General features: G+C 39.0%; 1 protein-coding gene across 5 annotated transcripts in view; it reads left to right on the top strand.

The window, feature by feature from the left end:
- Positions 1-14,286, top strand: part of LOC103481227 (potassium voltage-gated channel subfamily C member 1-like) — a 71,468-nt gene that overhangs the window by 48,922 nt on the left and 8,260 nt on the right. For 2 of the 5 annotated variants that reach the window (XM_008436565.2, XM_017310765.1), the window contains exon 6: positions 2,272-2,312. The exons of 2 other annotated variants lie outside the window; for them this stretch is intronic. In XM_008436565.2, coding sequence (XP_008434787.1) covers positions 2,272-2,306 — 35 coding nt within the window. In that variant the 3' untranslated portion in view covers positions 2,307-2,312. Of the gene's footprint in view, positions 1-2,271; positions 2,313-9,195; positions 9,622-14,286 lie in introns of those variants that run through there. One more of the 5 variants, XM_008436568.2, reaches the window with a different exon arrangement.

Below are 14,286 nucleotides of genomic sequence, written 5' to 3'. Positions count from 1 at the left end.
CTTAAATGCTTATTCTTGAATTTAAAAACACTTAATTGATGTTGAAAACAGATAACTTTGAGTCTGCTTCCCTCAGTGACGCGGTCCACACTGAAGAGTGTTGATTAAAGCTCACAGCATTCAGAAAAAGATGCGAGTTTTGATTTTTTCCACTGATGAAAATTGTTTTATTTCAGTCTGCAGCCATTTTTTTCCTGTGTATTTTTAGTTTTCTTCTTCCTTTGACCATCATATACGACTGACTGACAGATTTTATTTAAAAAGGTGAAGGTGAGTGTTGCAGGCGTTAATATACAGATCTGGAAAAATGATACAATGAATGATATAAATAGATATAAGTTTGAGTAAAATGAACATCGTTTTTTATTGTATGAACCAAAAGTTTAGTGTTTATTTAATGAGAAACGGTCAAAATAATGAAAACGATGCAGAGCTTTCAGACCTGAAATAATGCAAAGAAAACAAAATCCTATTCATTTAGAAACAACGATATGAATGTTTTCACTCAGAATCAGTATTTGGTGGAAGAACCAGGAGGTTTTCAGTGCAGACGGCTCTTTGTTTTCCCACGGCTGTAAATGACATGAATACAAAGATTAAAAACTTAGYCAACGTAGCATCATTTTTGTGTAACTTTTGCACCTTAAACACCAGCAAACCTGTAATRTTGGTTAAAATATTAAACAATTGCATCATACAAAAGTAGTAAAGTTTAAAAATCTTTTYTTTTTTAACTCCGTCTCTTAAATTTGAGGTATTTTGAAAGTAATTTGCCTTTAAATGGACCAGTTTTCATGCCGTACTTTGCTCGACTCTACCTKAGGACTTTCCTTACTTCTGTCTACTCCAGGTAAAATCCTGATCGATCAGAAATACTCCACACCCAAATAAAAAAACCGAACTATCCCTTTAAGTAGACTTTAGCTTTATTTATAACTCTACAGGCTGCTGTGACCCAGATAGTCCTGACACGGCTGCATGTCGTCTCGTTTCTCCGGCAGGCTGTACTGTATGTACTGTATGCGCCGCTCCGGTGATCATCAGGAGAAAACTCAATACATCTAATTATGGGTAACAGGAGATAACGCCACCTTTAACAGCCAATTGACCGCATGTAGGAATGACACTGTAGATGGGCAACCCAGGAATAGAAACTGAGCAGTCAGCAAATCCTGTGGATTCCTGGCAAACATTACAGAGCATGTCTGAAGACAGCCAGGCCCGTCATGGCGTCACGTTTCACTGGACCGTACAGAAATTATTGCGATAAACGATAATATTGTTGTTTTGAGACCATAATGCAAGAACCCATTCTAAGAGATCAGTAAACTTTAACCCTTTCATGTATGAATTATGATCCTTTACGTCAGGATTTTCTTTCCCCAAAGAGTTTTGGATTWTTGGTGGGAAAAAATGATATTTTTAGGATTTTTTTCTAGGTGATCAGTTGTAATTTTCTCTTATTTGTAAAATACATCAGTAGTATTGGTCTTACTTTATGTCACAATGTTCTGTTCTTTACAGCAGAAGGAGGGACTGGAGTTGCTTTTTCATCTGTCGGCCATATTGGATTTAGCAAAAAATGTTCTTGCACTTGCAGCGGATGGCCAGTAGTTGGCGGTGTGTTGTACGGGGCACTAGGGYCCATTTGTGTGCATTTATAACATAAAATCAGAAGAAAAAGGCTTTTTGATGGYTGTACGCTGCAGGGCACAGTGGATTTATGGTTTGACATGATTACTGTGACAGGTATGTATGTTATATGTACTTTACCTGGGCTGACATGATAAATCAACAYGATAAATTCAAAYAAACTCMATATTTTCCACTTGAATGATTTTTTTCTCTCTTTCTACCAAAAACTGGATGATAMAAGTTTTCAGTTTGGCGTTTTGGTCTCAAMCAGCYCTTATTTTGAAGGAYAATTTTGTTTATAAAGACTTCAAAATTATTTTTAYTGTTTTATTTATTTTGGATATTTAAAATATCCTCCATTTCCAGTGTTAAATGTTCATTCAAATTTAAAGTTTATTGATCTTTTAGAATGAGCACTTGCATTATTATTTTCCTTTTATYGTTATATTCCTTAAAAACGGTCTCAGAACAATAAAATTAAACTTTATCGTCCAGTCCAGGCCTCGTTAGGTATTTTGAAGTCACGTTGGTAAACAGGCTGGCCACAATATTTGCTCCTCCTCCTCCTCTTCCTCCTCCTCCTCCTCATAACCTGCTCCTCCTGTGATTAACACTCATTCTTCATCCCATTCCCAGGCCGCCACTGCAGTGCAAGTGTAACTAAAGTCTGACTCTAGGTAGGTACCTGCTCCCTCCTTAGCGTAAATGAAGTGTGACTTTGGGCAGGAACTATGTCACCGTCGCTGAATGCGGTGACGGCCAGGCTCATCGTTTCCCCTGACGGCCTGCAGCGGCTCTCACACGTCCAGCTTTCAGCCTCATTTCATTCTCACACTGCGAAAACACCAAATATTATTTCAACTTATTTCTGTCTAGGTCCTAGTACACTTGAAATAAGACAAAGTAACTTAAAAGTTTTTTTGTTTTTCCAGAAAATAGGAGCTTAAGTGAATAATTATTATTGATGAAAACGTTCTTGTTCCATTTTCAAATGAATTAACTCATAACAGGGGAAAAACGTTTTGTCATAAGTGAAATAATCTGCCAGTGGAACTAGAACTGGGTTGCTAGGTAACGGCTGAGCTTAGCTGGGGTTGCTAGGTAACGGCSCCAGTGGAACTAGAACTTTTTCACCAATATTAAGGACTYGTTTACTTAAAACAAGCCTCTATGTYGAGCTACAAAGCTACTTWTAAGTTGGTTTGTCTCATTTCAAATGTACTCAGATATTTTCTCTATAAATTAAACCAAAACTACTTGGTAAGACTTTGTGTTTTTGCAGTGCATGGATTAAATATATATATATATAAATGAATAAAAAACTAAAAAATCCTGCAGAATTCAAATCATAGATTCCTGAATGATCTCCGTCTCTCTTCTTTCTCGATTCATATTTTTAAGCGAAGCCTGAAAGCCGCCACTTTCCGCCGTCCGTTTTTCTTCTGCTTGGGTGGAAATGTCCACGAAGCTCCGACGTGTTTGGATTCGATCCGTCAAACTAAGCACTGAAATCCAAGATGCCTCAGATTATTAGATTTATGTGACGAAATCTTACAGGTGCATCTCAGTAAATTAAAATATAATTCAAAATTTAGGATCATTTAGAGTCCTTCTCATTTTAATGTTTCTTCTCTGCTGACGTTTTGTGCAAATTTGCTGTTCAATACTTTATGCTGCCCATCTGGGTTTTTCTCAGTGGGATTGTCCTAGTGCAGGGGTCCCCAAACTTTTTCCTGTGAGGGCCACATAACTTTTCCCTTCTCTGGTGGGGGGCCGGAGTCAGTTTGTAACAGAAAAAGTGTTACACGTTTATTTTTTCAAGGGGGGGGTTGGCGTTGTGCGTTTCTCGATTGATTTTTACCCAGAAAGCACCTGGGCAAAAACTGTTAGTGAAACAGTCACTGGGACTGACTAGGATATATTTCATTGAGGGAAACCTGGAATGCGGCGTTCATAACAAACACGTGTGTTCATCTGCTCTACCGCTAGCAAACARCCGTACTGATTAAATAACATAAAAGTCAAGCAGTTCCCTAAAAGTCCAACAGATGGCAGCAATGCGCCATGCAAAACAAAACAAAACACCCACAGTTTACCTGCTACAGAGCCCCCTGGTGGTTGAAGAAAAATCCACATATAAACCGGAAAATACAATATATGAAAAAAAATCTGAACGCTCTCTGGTATTGTTCAGGGGGCCGGACCAAATGTGGTGGTGGGCCGGATCCGGCCCGCGGGCCGCAGTTTGGGGACCACTGTCTTAGTGGAATAATACAAAAAAATATTAGWGWSAYATWKYRMRMRYRTRTWTWYAYAYAYWWWAAAAAAAACAGCTTACAGCTGATGAAAACCCAAAGTTCTGCAGACTTCTTCCAGCAATAAAACTATGATTTTTGTCAGCAATCATGGAAAACTGCTGACTTTACAAGGAGGAAAAGGCACAAATATTATAAAATAAAATAAGATTTCTATTCACAGAGTGCTATATTCAAGCACATTGATAAAAAGTTAAGTGGAAGGAAAAAATGTATATAAAGAACTCCTTTTCAGGAGAAATCTCTGCATTTTATTTGGTAAATCAAAGTCCCAGCGTACAGCAGAAGCTAATGAAGCCAGACTCTGAGGATCTCCTCCGTGTCATGCTGCACTGACGCAGTAATCTGAGCAGAAGGATCCCAGACTGAGATCATTTCAACTGGTTAAACTGGTCTTTTGGTGAGCTGCAGTCACTCAAACAAGCAGAAATCTCAGCCTGCGTGCTCTGAATTCAYGTAATGACTCCAATGAAGGACGTCAACATGATATTCTAATTTATTGAGATAAACCTACAGAGACGGAGAGAGATGGGTGAGAGACACAAAGCTCTAAAATCAGATACAAGTTGAGTTAACTTAAAAAAAAAAAACCTCGCTAACCTGCAGTGGATGGAATAAAACCCAGAAGAAGGAGAACCTAAACCTGGTTCTGTTGCTCAGCAGCGGTTCCGGCAGCGAAGTGACCGTCTGCTCTCTGTGAAGCTTTCACTGCCGCCGGCCAGCGATGCTCAGACTGCAGCTGCTGCGGTTCGGCCACAAATGGATGAAAACACTCCTGTCCATTTGCTGAGCTCTGCAGTTCTGAACATTTGGACCTGGATGACTGCTTCCACAGTGAAACAGGAAGTGATGCACAAACAGACGCCGTTTCCTCAGGTGAAACATTTAGTGCACAGGTCAGCTTCACTCTGCCGGCTGCAGACGGGATTACAGCGGCGATGCTTTAGTCTTTAAAACAAGGACAAAAATAAAATGCAGCATCTGAATACACACTCGCCGGCCGCTTTATTAGGCATACCCTGCTAGTACCGGGTTGGATTCAGAGCTGCTTTAATCCTTCATGGCAGAGATTCAACAAGGTACTGGAGGCATTCCTCAGAGAGAGTCTGGTCCATGTTGACATGATGGCATCACACAGTTGCTGTACATCCAGGATGTGAAGCTCCCGTCCCTCCACATCCCAAAGCTTCTCTGTTGGATTGAGACCTGGTGACTGTGGAGTTCAGTGAACCCAGTGGTCAACAAACCAGTTTGAGATGATTCATGACATGGTGCGTTTTCCTGCTGGAAGTCGCCATCAGAAGATGGTCATAAAGGGAGGGACATGGTCAGCAGCAACACTCAGGTCGGCTGTGGCGTCAACATGATGCTCGGTTGGTACTAATGGGTCCAAAGTGCCAGGAAAGGATCCCCCACACCACTGCAACACCAGCAGCCTGAACCGTCGATACCAGGCAGGACGGATCCAGGCTTCATGGCGTTGATGCCAAATTCTGACCCATCATCCGACCAGATCAGGTTTCTCCAATCGTCTGTTGTCCATTTTGGTGAGCCTGTGTGAGTCGCTGCCTCGGTTTCCTGTTGTCAGCTGACAGGAGCGGCGGCGGTGTGGTCGTCTGCTGCTGTAGCCCAGCCGCCTCCCGGCTCAACATGTTGAGTCTTCAGAGATGCTCTTCTGCAGACCTCGGTTATTTGAGCTACTGTTCTATCAGCGCCAACCAGTCTGGCCGTTCACCTCTGACCTCTGCAGATCTGTCGCTCACTGAATGTTTCCTCTTTTCGGACCACTCTCTGTAAACCCCAAAGATGGTTGTGCATGAAAATCCCAGTAGATCAGCAGTTTCTGCAATACTCTGACCAGTCCAACCATTCTGACGCTCGGTTTGACCTGCAGCGGATCGTCTCGGCCAGGTTTACCTGCCTAAAGGCGTTTAGTTGCTGCCATCTGATTGGCTGATTCCACATGAGCAGTTGGACAGGTGTACCTAATAAAGTGGCCAGTGTTTTTTTTTTTTTTTTTAGAGTGTTTTTCTTCCTGTCCTCACTCTACTCAGCATGCTGCATGCTCGCTGTTGTTTTTAAGAAGAATTATCTGGACTCAAAACATTCGTTCATCTGTCTGTTTTCATTTAGATCTGACTTTATAAAATCAAGTATAAAGTATAAAAACTCAGCGTCTTTATACTGCATCTGTAGGAATGAACTTATAATATATGGTAAGAAATAAACTGACAAAAATATAATCAAAATACAAACACTAAAGAAAACTGACAGAACCGATTTAAAGCAAACGTAAAAATAACACAAAATCTTACCAAGTATTTTTAATCTGGTTTCTAGTGCAGATATTTTATAACACATGAAATAAAACAAAACTAACTTACATGTGTCTTTTCTGCAAGACGTAGGAGCTTGTTTAAAGTAAATAATTTCTTAATATTGGTGAAAAAGTTCTTGAACCGCTGGCAGATTAGTTAGCAAGAAAATGTATTAATCTAATTAAAAACAAAACAATTATGTTCAATAGAAAAATATCAATAAAAAGAAAAAAATCTTACAGATTCCCTTTTTATTCCAAAAATATATTTAAACAACAGAGATTTACAAAACAAACACTTAGTTATTTCACTTACGACATGGAAAAACTGACTTATAAGTTCATTTACCTGCCAATGGAAATAGAAGGAATTATTTACTTATAATAAACTCTTACATCTTGCTGAAAAGATACTTTTAAATTAGTTTTATCTCAGTTTTGTCTCAATTCAGGTTCACTAAGATATTTGCAGCAGAAACTAGACAAAACACTTGTTTTTGCAATGAAACAAAAAGATTTTATTCAGATCAACTTACAATAGATTCAGTTCAGTTCAGTAAAATGTTTTTGTTTCTGTGATCCAGTCGCTCGTTTCCACGTCTCCACTGATCGGAGTTTCTGATCTCAAATTGGACGATTTCTGGTTTAAATACTTTATTAAACTCAGGCCAATAGATTATATGGCGCAATGGCTTTCCATATTCCCACTGCTTCACCAAAATCCTGAACATTTTGCACATTTTCGTACAAACGTACTACTGCAAACAGGATGCCGAGTTACACACATGAAGACTTAAATGACACAAATGAATATAATATGTTAGTTATTGAATAAAGAGTTATAACTGTTCAGGTTAACGGCTCATCATTTGATCCCAGCCGTTCCACCGGAGATTTAAGCAACACTGAATTTTTCCCAGGAATCATTTCAGTGACGTAAAAACCTCCAGAGCTCAGTAAAAATGCATCATACATATTTTACTACTCAGGCCTACGAAAAAAAAAAAACCCAGACTTTTATTCATGGTTGACTAAAAATGACGTGTGGTCCAAAGTGGTGGAGCAGGCCACTCAGCACAGCACAATGCTGCCCTATTTTTATTTTATTTTAACTTTTTTTGCTTCTGGACAGGAAGACACACAGGGCGTCATCTGCTGCGTGTTCCTTGTTGTCCGTCTGTGGCCRTGTGATGGTTGGAGGTTTGTTTAATGCGACTTTAAATCATTCAAATCTCCCAAATTAGCAGTAAAGCTCCAGCCATTATATGCGTGCGAGCTGTTCATTGGTAGGTTTCTACCAATGGTGTGTTTTTTTTCACTTCCTCTGATGCAACAACATGCCGTCAGCACGGCCCTTTGTTCTGTGTGGCGCCGCCCTGCAGGGAAAACTCAGCATCTGCATGCTGTGGCTCACACCCACATACAGCGGGAAAGGACACTGAGGACGCTGCATAAGTCTGAAACTCGCCAACAAGTCGCTTGCGCAGCTGGATTTAGTTTTCGTGTCATTTCCCACTGTAGCCAAAGTTCGAAGCGATCTGGTTACAGGAAACGGTCACAGCAGGAAACGCTTCTGATAAATGTTGCTGAGAGAGGTTTTTATTTTTTATGTTGGCCATCTGAAGTTTGCATGAGTGAAAAGCAAATGCAACGAGTCCAGGGTTAGACCGACGGCGGCGCTCGCAGTGGTACGCCACCCTGACGAGACGCAAAGTCACTTTAAACGTGAAAATATTGGGATTTTTTTCCACCTTTTATGTGACGTTTATTCTGCAAAATTTAAAAATGGTGCAGTGACTTGTTAATCTAATTATCCTGATTTCGTTAAAAAGTTACAAAGCATAAAATGGCCAACCAAAATGGAGGAGCAGTGTTGCAGGACAGAGAAATCTTTGGGGTTTTTTTCTGCATCCAGGTAAAACATCCACACAGCTGCTGGGATCTGATGACAAAATGTAACTTTTGTGATGATGCCATTAATGGGTTTTACATTGATTTTTAAATAAGTTAACATTTTTAGTCAAATGCAAACAAAAACAAACATTTTTTAGAGTCTTTATATTGTTTTATTATCATTTGAATTTTGTCTGACTATCAGAAAACAAAATAATTTCATAAATACATCTGCCAGGTGTGTAACTGTAAGTTTAGGACAGAAACACGGTGGTGGCAGCATCATTTCTATAAATATTAATAAAAAGAAAAAAGAACAACAGAAAAGAAGGCGATGAAGGAAATAAAACTTAAGTTGAAAGAAGGTCTCTGGGATCAGATTTGTAAAACTTTTTCAGGTTTTTAGCAAATAATCTTCCTCCTGTAAAATTATATTTCGCTTCCTAAGAGAATTTTTTAATATTAATCTGAAACATTACAGGATAAACGTCACATCAAAGGAGGAAAACGCTTTATAAAGCATTTATTATATTTAAAAACTGACTATTGAGGGTCTACTGTAACTGAAGCACATTTTTGGTGCTTCATATCTGATCTGCTCCATAAAAGCTTCATGTGGTTCAACTCCTTCTCTACATGGATGATTTTCTGTGTTCAGGCTGAATCCGCCTAAAACACCTGAAGATGAAACATTTTGGGTGATTTATGCAGTGGGCCTACAATTGGTGTTAAGTCTCTTAAAATCTGTAAATTTTGTGTTTTTTGAAAAGAAAAAGAAAAAAATTACATGTCATAACTCGCATTTTCTTGTCTTGTCTTGTCTGTCCTGTCTCTGTCTGTCCTTTCTGTTTTTTTCTTGTTTTCTTTTTAAACATGTTTCTACTTATTTCTGCTTTTCATTATGTGCTTCTTCTCTTTTGACTTTATAAACCACATGCTCATGTTTCCAATCTGTGCCAACCAAACGCACCTTCACGTTTCATCTGTGATTTTGTTTTGCTCGCGTCCAAACCGAATCGTTTTTGGGTCACAAAGCGACCGGCCAGGAGAAATCCCGTAGTCTCAATAACATATCTGGAGTGGCGGGTTCGTCTCTGCGCCTCGCTCCCATCACTAGTCCCCCGTTTGAGAACTATGAGACGCCGGGGCAACTGCGCCGCTGCCGCTCCCCCATCCCCTCCATTTTGTAGCAGAACGGATCCTCGCGATTGGACGCCAGAGAAACGCGGTGGATTCGTCGCGGATCACGCTGAAACTTCCCTTTGCATTAAAATATATTGTGCAAACAAAAATAGCAATAATGTTAAATGAACTTGAACGTAGAGTGGCTTCTGTTTGTGATGCATGCATCAGGCATGCAGATGGGTTAAAGTACAAAATGTAGCTTTAAAGCACAGGTGTCAAACTCGAGGCCCGTGGGCCAAATCCGGCCCGCCACAGCTTTTTATGTGGCCCTCTAGATTCGAGACTAGACACTAAGTGTGTTTAAATATTATGTTATCAATCTAATTAATGCAGTTTTTATCCGTTTACAGCCAAATTATATCAATCAGTCCCTCCAGTTTCTTGAGAATTATTGTGCAAATTCACGCTAAAAAACAAAATGCGCCAAAAAATGGGAGTTTATTGCAGATTTTTCTCAAAAATTGTCAAAATCTTTCTTTCTTGTACTAAACAGCTGCCTCAGCTTTAATTGATGTCAGATTATAGTCCATAATCTATACAGCGAGGAATAAAACGTCACATTTACCGTCCTAAATAAGCTCAAATATTTCCAAACACTTTGATTTTATAGCAAAAAGAATCAGAAAATCCTGGAGGGACTGAAAAGATGTTCAATAATATTATTTAATTTGAATAATTCATTGATATTTTAACAGTCTGAACAGGTTTTATCAATACGTTCTGGCTCAGTCGGCCCTTTAAGAGCATTCAAGATCTGGATTTGGCCCAAAATAAAAATGAGTTTGACACCCCTGCTTTAAAGGACGTTATTGTAAACTATTAGATGAGACGTTAAAATATTGAGATTGGTTTAAAAAATAGCCTCACAGGTTTAAGAAAAAAAAAATAATCAACACGCTGATATTTTAGAAGTTAAATTTGTAGATAGACATTCATTTTGTGTTGTGGACCAAACAAAACTAAGCTAGCATCTCCAGCCAGAGAAACGAACATGAAACAAGAAAACGTTCATTTAGCCAAAGAAAAGAGTCTTTGTTCGTAGATTACTTTGATGTTAGCAGTTTTCTGAATTTGTCGTTTGTGACTAATAATGTAAGAGGATAGTAGAAATCATCGCGGTTAGCTCTTTGTTCCACTATTAGCATCCTGTCATCATAGGGCACTTAAGTGGAAAGTTTAAACAGCGACTTAAAGCAATGTGTAGTAAAAAAAAAAAGAGATGCCATGATGTAAATTAAGATTATAAACCGGCTTCATCTTAATACACCGGGAACAGAATCCTGCATATGCAAATATTACCCCGGATTCAGCCGGAAAAGGTCCATTCTGTCATTTTACTGACATATGAAATGAAGATTTGTGCAAAACGAGTTCATCAGGAAAACATTCTTACCAATTTCATAAAGCCAGGATAATGTAGATTGTTTTTCCAGATAGCAGTGGCTAACCAGGCCGAGCTAAAGCTGCGTTCATAACGTGTCAAAACGCTTCGTGTTGGACGGTTTGCACAAGTGCAAACATTTATGCTGCGTTCATACTGAGCATCAGGTCTTTCAAGTTCACATTCAGAGTCTAAGTGGACGCGCCGTCGGAACGAGCCGTTGTTTTCCGTTGCCGTTGTTTTCCGTTGACGTTCTCTTTATGGTAGATGAAACTGAGTGGTATCAAAATGTTACATAGTGAAAGCTTCTGCAGTCATACAGAGGCTCAGGTGTCTTTGCTCAACATTTTATGTTCAGTTTCTATTGAACAAACAGCTGATAACAGCTGATAACGGCTGATAACGGCTCATAACAGCTGATAACGGCTGATAACAGTTGATAACGGCTGATAACGGCTGTTAACAGCTGATAACTGCTGATAACGGCTGATAACGGCCCGACGCGTTGGAGCCTCTCGCCTTCGTTTCTTCTCCTGGTTACTTTGAACAATGGCGGATGAAATACTGTGAGTTTTCAGGTTTTATTTGCTGAAATCAACAGAATGTAGCTGTTGGGCGCGTGTTTAAATTTTCCAGATAATTCAAGCTAGCTGGGTGTTGATTTCGTGCTGATAACGGCTGATAACGGCTGATAACAGCTGATAACGGCTGATAACCGCTGATAACCGCTGATAACCGCTGATAACGGCTGATAACGGCCCGACGCGTTGGAGCCTCTCGCCTTTGTTTCTTCTCCTGGTTACTTTGAACAATGGCAGATGAAATACTGTGAGTTTTGAGGTTTTATTTGCTGAAATCAACAGAATGTAGCTGTTGGGCGCGTGTTTAAATTTTCCAGATAATTCAAGCTAGCTGGGTGCTGATTTCGTCTCACCCGAGTCCAGTTCGATGACCTGGCAGGACACCCCCTACTGGCCACTACGTCACACAGCAGAGTCTCTCTGATCACGTCGCGCCTCCACAGAGACTTTGAACGTAAACGCGTTTGGTGTGAACATAGCAGCAGCAGCATGGCTGTTAGCTAAAGCTACACTGGTTTTGACAACAGCAGCTACAGCGGAGCCCCAGGACGCTGCCACAAATACTGCAGAGCGTCTCTAAGAATCCCCATAACTTCCTGTTTTAACACATCCAACACCAAATACACCTTAAAATGCATTAATATAACATGTAATATCTTTCATTTTTCCACTCTTGGGTGCAGCCAGTCAGCTGCTAGTTTCCCAAGCTGCATTTTATTTCGAATATTTTAGATAAGCTCATAAAGAAAAAGAAAATTAAATCAGCAAATTAAGGATTTTTCTCAAATAATTTGGAGTTTTGATCCACAGAAAAATCAGCAGCAGGAAACTGTAGCTACGTTTTCACATCTTTATTTATTCAATGACAGGAAATGACTGAATGGACGTTTGGGGAAAAAAAAATCATTTTCTGATAAGTGATATAAACAAAATATTTAATATTTCCTCGTTTATTAAAAAAAAAAAAGAAACTTAATGCAATGTATTTAAAAAGCTCCTAACTAATTTTTAGAAAGTCAAATTTGAACGACTTTAAGTACGAAGTTTAAATAAAAACAAGCACTTTACTAACAGTCGGTGTCGATTACTAACCGTTAACGTTTGCATGTCGGCGTCAGGAACGAAATCGAGCCGCGCCATCGAACACGCTTCGCTTACCGTCTGTTTCACGCCATGATTGTTCCTTTCTTTACTCAGGTTCTCGTTTGCTTTAAATGTTTTTCTAAAACGACCAAATCATCTTTTTTTTTTCTCCCCCTCATTTTACTGAAAATAATCAACACATTTTGCTTTTAAAACCAAGATATAAAAAAATCTTTCGGTGTATATTTTTCATGTTTGTATATTCTGTGTTGAGCAACAGATCAGCAAAAAAAAAAAAAAGTGGAAAAAATGTCACATTCACATATGCAATAAATGTGCAATATTTCTTTAATGCTGGAAAAAAAACATGCTGTGCATAAACATGTAAATATGCAGATATATTTTTACCCTAAAAAAAGTGCACATATAAAAAGGCAGACTACTTGTTCGCATGTTTCAGCTCCTCTGGATGTAAGTAGACAGCAAAAAAAAAAGGCCAGTGTTAATTTAACTCTGAAGAGTGTGGACTGTATAAACACTGTTAATATCAACTCTGTGGGAATTACCAACATAAATCCCAGTGTTGATTTAACTCCTACAGAGTTGATATCAACACTTTTTCAGTGTTTATATAGTCCACACTCTTCAGAGTTAAATTAACACTGGCTTTTTTTGCTGTGCAGACGTGTTCAGATCTGATGTTGTGGTAGCCGTCTGAACATGGTTTTAGGTTGGAGAAAGTTTGATATTTCCTGTGTTTTTCTGCTGCATTTCACTGTAAACATCCACAATGCTGCACCACTGGATGCAAGAAGAACAAGTCAAACTAAAATCACATCTGATTTAGGTTCACATGTGTGAAATTCGTCTGCTTGCTCCAACTGTTACAATCCTGGCACCAGTTTTGAAATCCATGTGCTTCCAAAGAACTGAAACTGTAAATGAGTCTCATGTGAACAGATGGATGTTTGTTTTAGTCGCCAGTTGACTGGAAGGGAGATGTGAGGCTGATGTGAACAGAAACGGGTTATTTAGGACATTTTTCACACATAGATTTTACATTTTCATGTAAAAAAAACAAACCGAAAAAAAGGTTGCAGTGTTGTAATGTTTTCTGAACACTTGTCATCCAGCATGCTGAGCCGATTTTCAGATTTTTTTTGTGTCTAAACTCTGGTGGTGTTTTTTTTTTTTTAAATGAGGAGGAAACTTTAGTGAGCAGTGAGAACCAAACCCGAGGTTCGGCTCAAAACATTTCTCTGTTTCTGCTGCTTTTCTTTGCTCGGCTCCTCATTAACCCTTTTAGCCTCACTTACATCTTGTATAATCATAAAGGGAGGATATTATATTCTGTGGATTATACTTTTATCCTTTACAGTAAAATAAGTAGGAATATTTTTGTGGACTGATGCAACTGAAGGAAACAAATAATGTCTTTATTTTGCACAGTTTTCCTCATATAAATGCTGTATTTGCTCATATTTGTGTTGTAGTAACAGAGTTATCTTCTGTTAAATCATAGTTTTGACCTAGAGTTGTAACGAATCAAACAGAAGCAGGCCTTCCTGTGCCTCCATGAGGTCCCTTAGACCCTGATGTCAATGTAGATGCAAAATGCGGCTAGATTTAACTAGCTGAACCTTTAAAGAAGCACTTATTACGGAAAATGTACATGTGAATGCATTAAAGTCATTTGAATTTAGTCATACTGATTATGTTAAAGAATTTCATCAATGATTGGATATATGCAGCTCTGGGAAAATTAAGAGACCACTCGAAATGATCCGCTTCTTACGGAAGAGGATTAGGGCCACTGGAAAAAAAATAAAACAGTTCTGACTTTAATTCTGAGAAAAAAAGTCAGAATTCTGACTTTAACCTCAGAATTCTGACTTT

The sequence above is a fragment of the Poecilia reticulata genome, linkage group LG19 (assembly GCF_000633615.1).
Source record: "Poecilia reticulata strain Guanapo linkage group LG19, Guppy_female_1.0+MT, whole genome shotgun sequence".
In the NCBI taxonomy this organism is placed as follows: domain Eukaryota; kingdom Metazoa; phylum Chordata; class Actinopteri; order Cyprinodontiformes; family Poeciliidae; genus Poecilia; species Poecilia reticulata.
The sequence above is the reverse complement of the archived record's forward strand: the minus strand, read 5'-3'. Positions and strand labels throughout refer to the sequence as shown.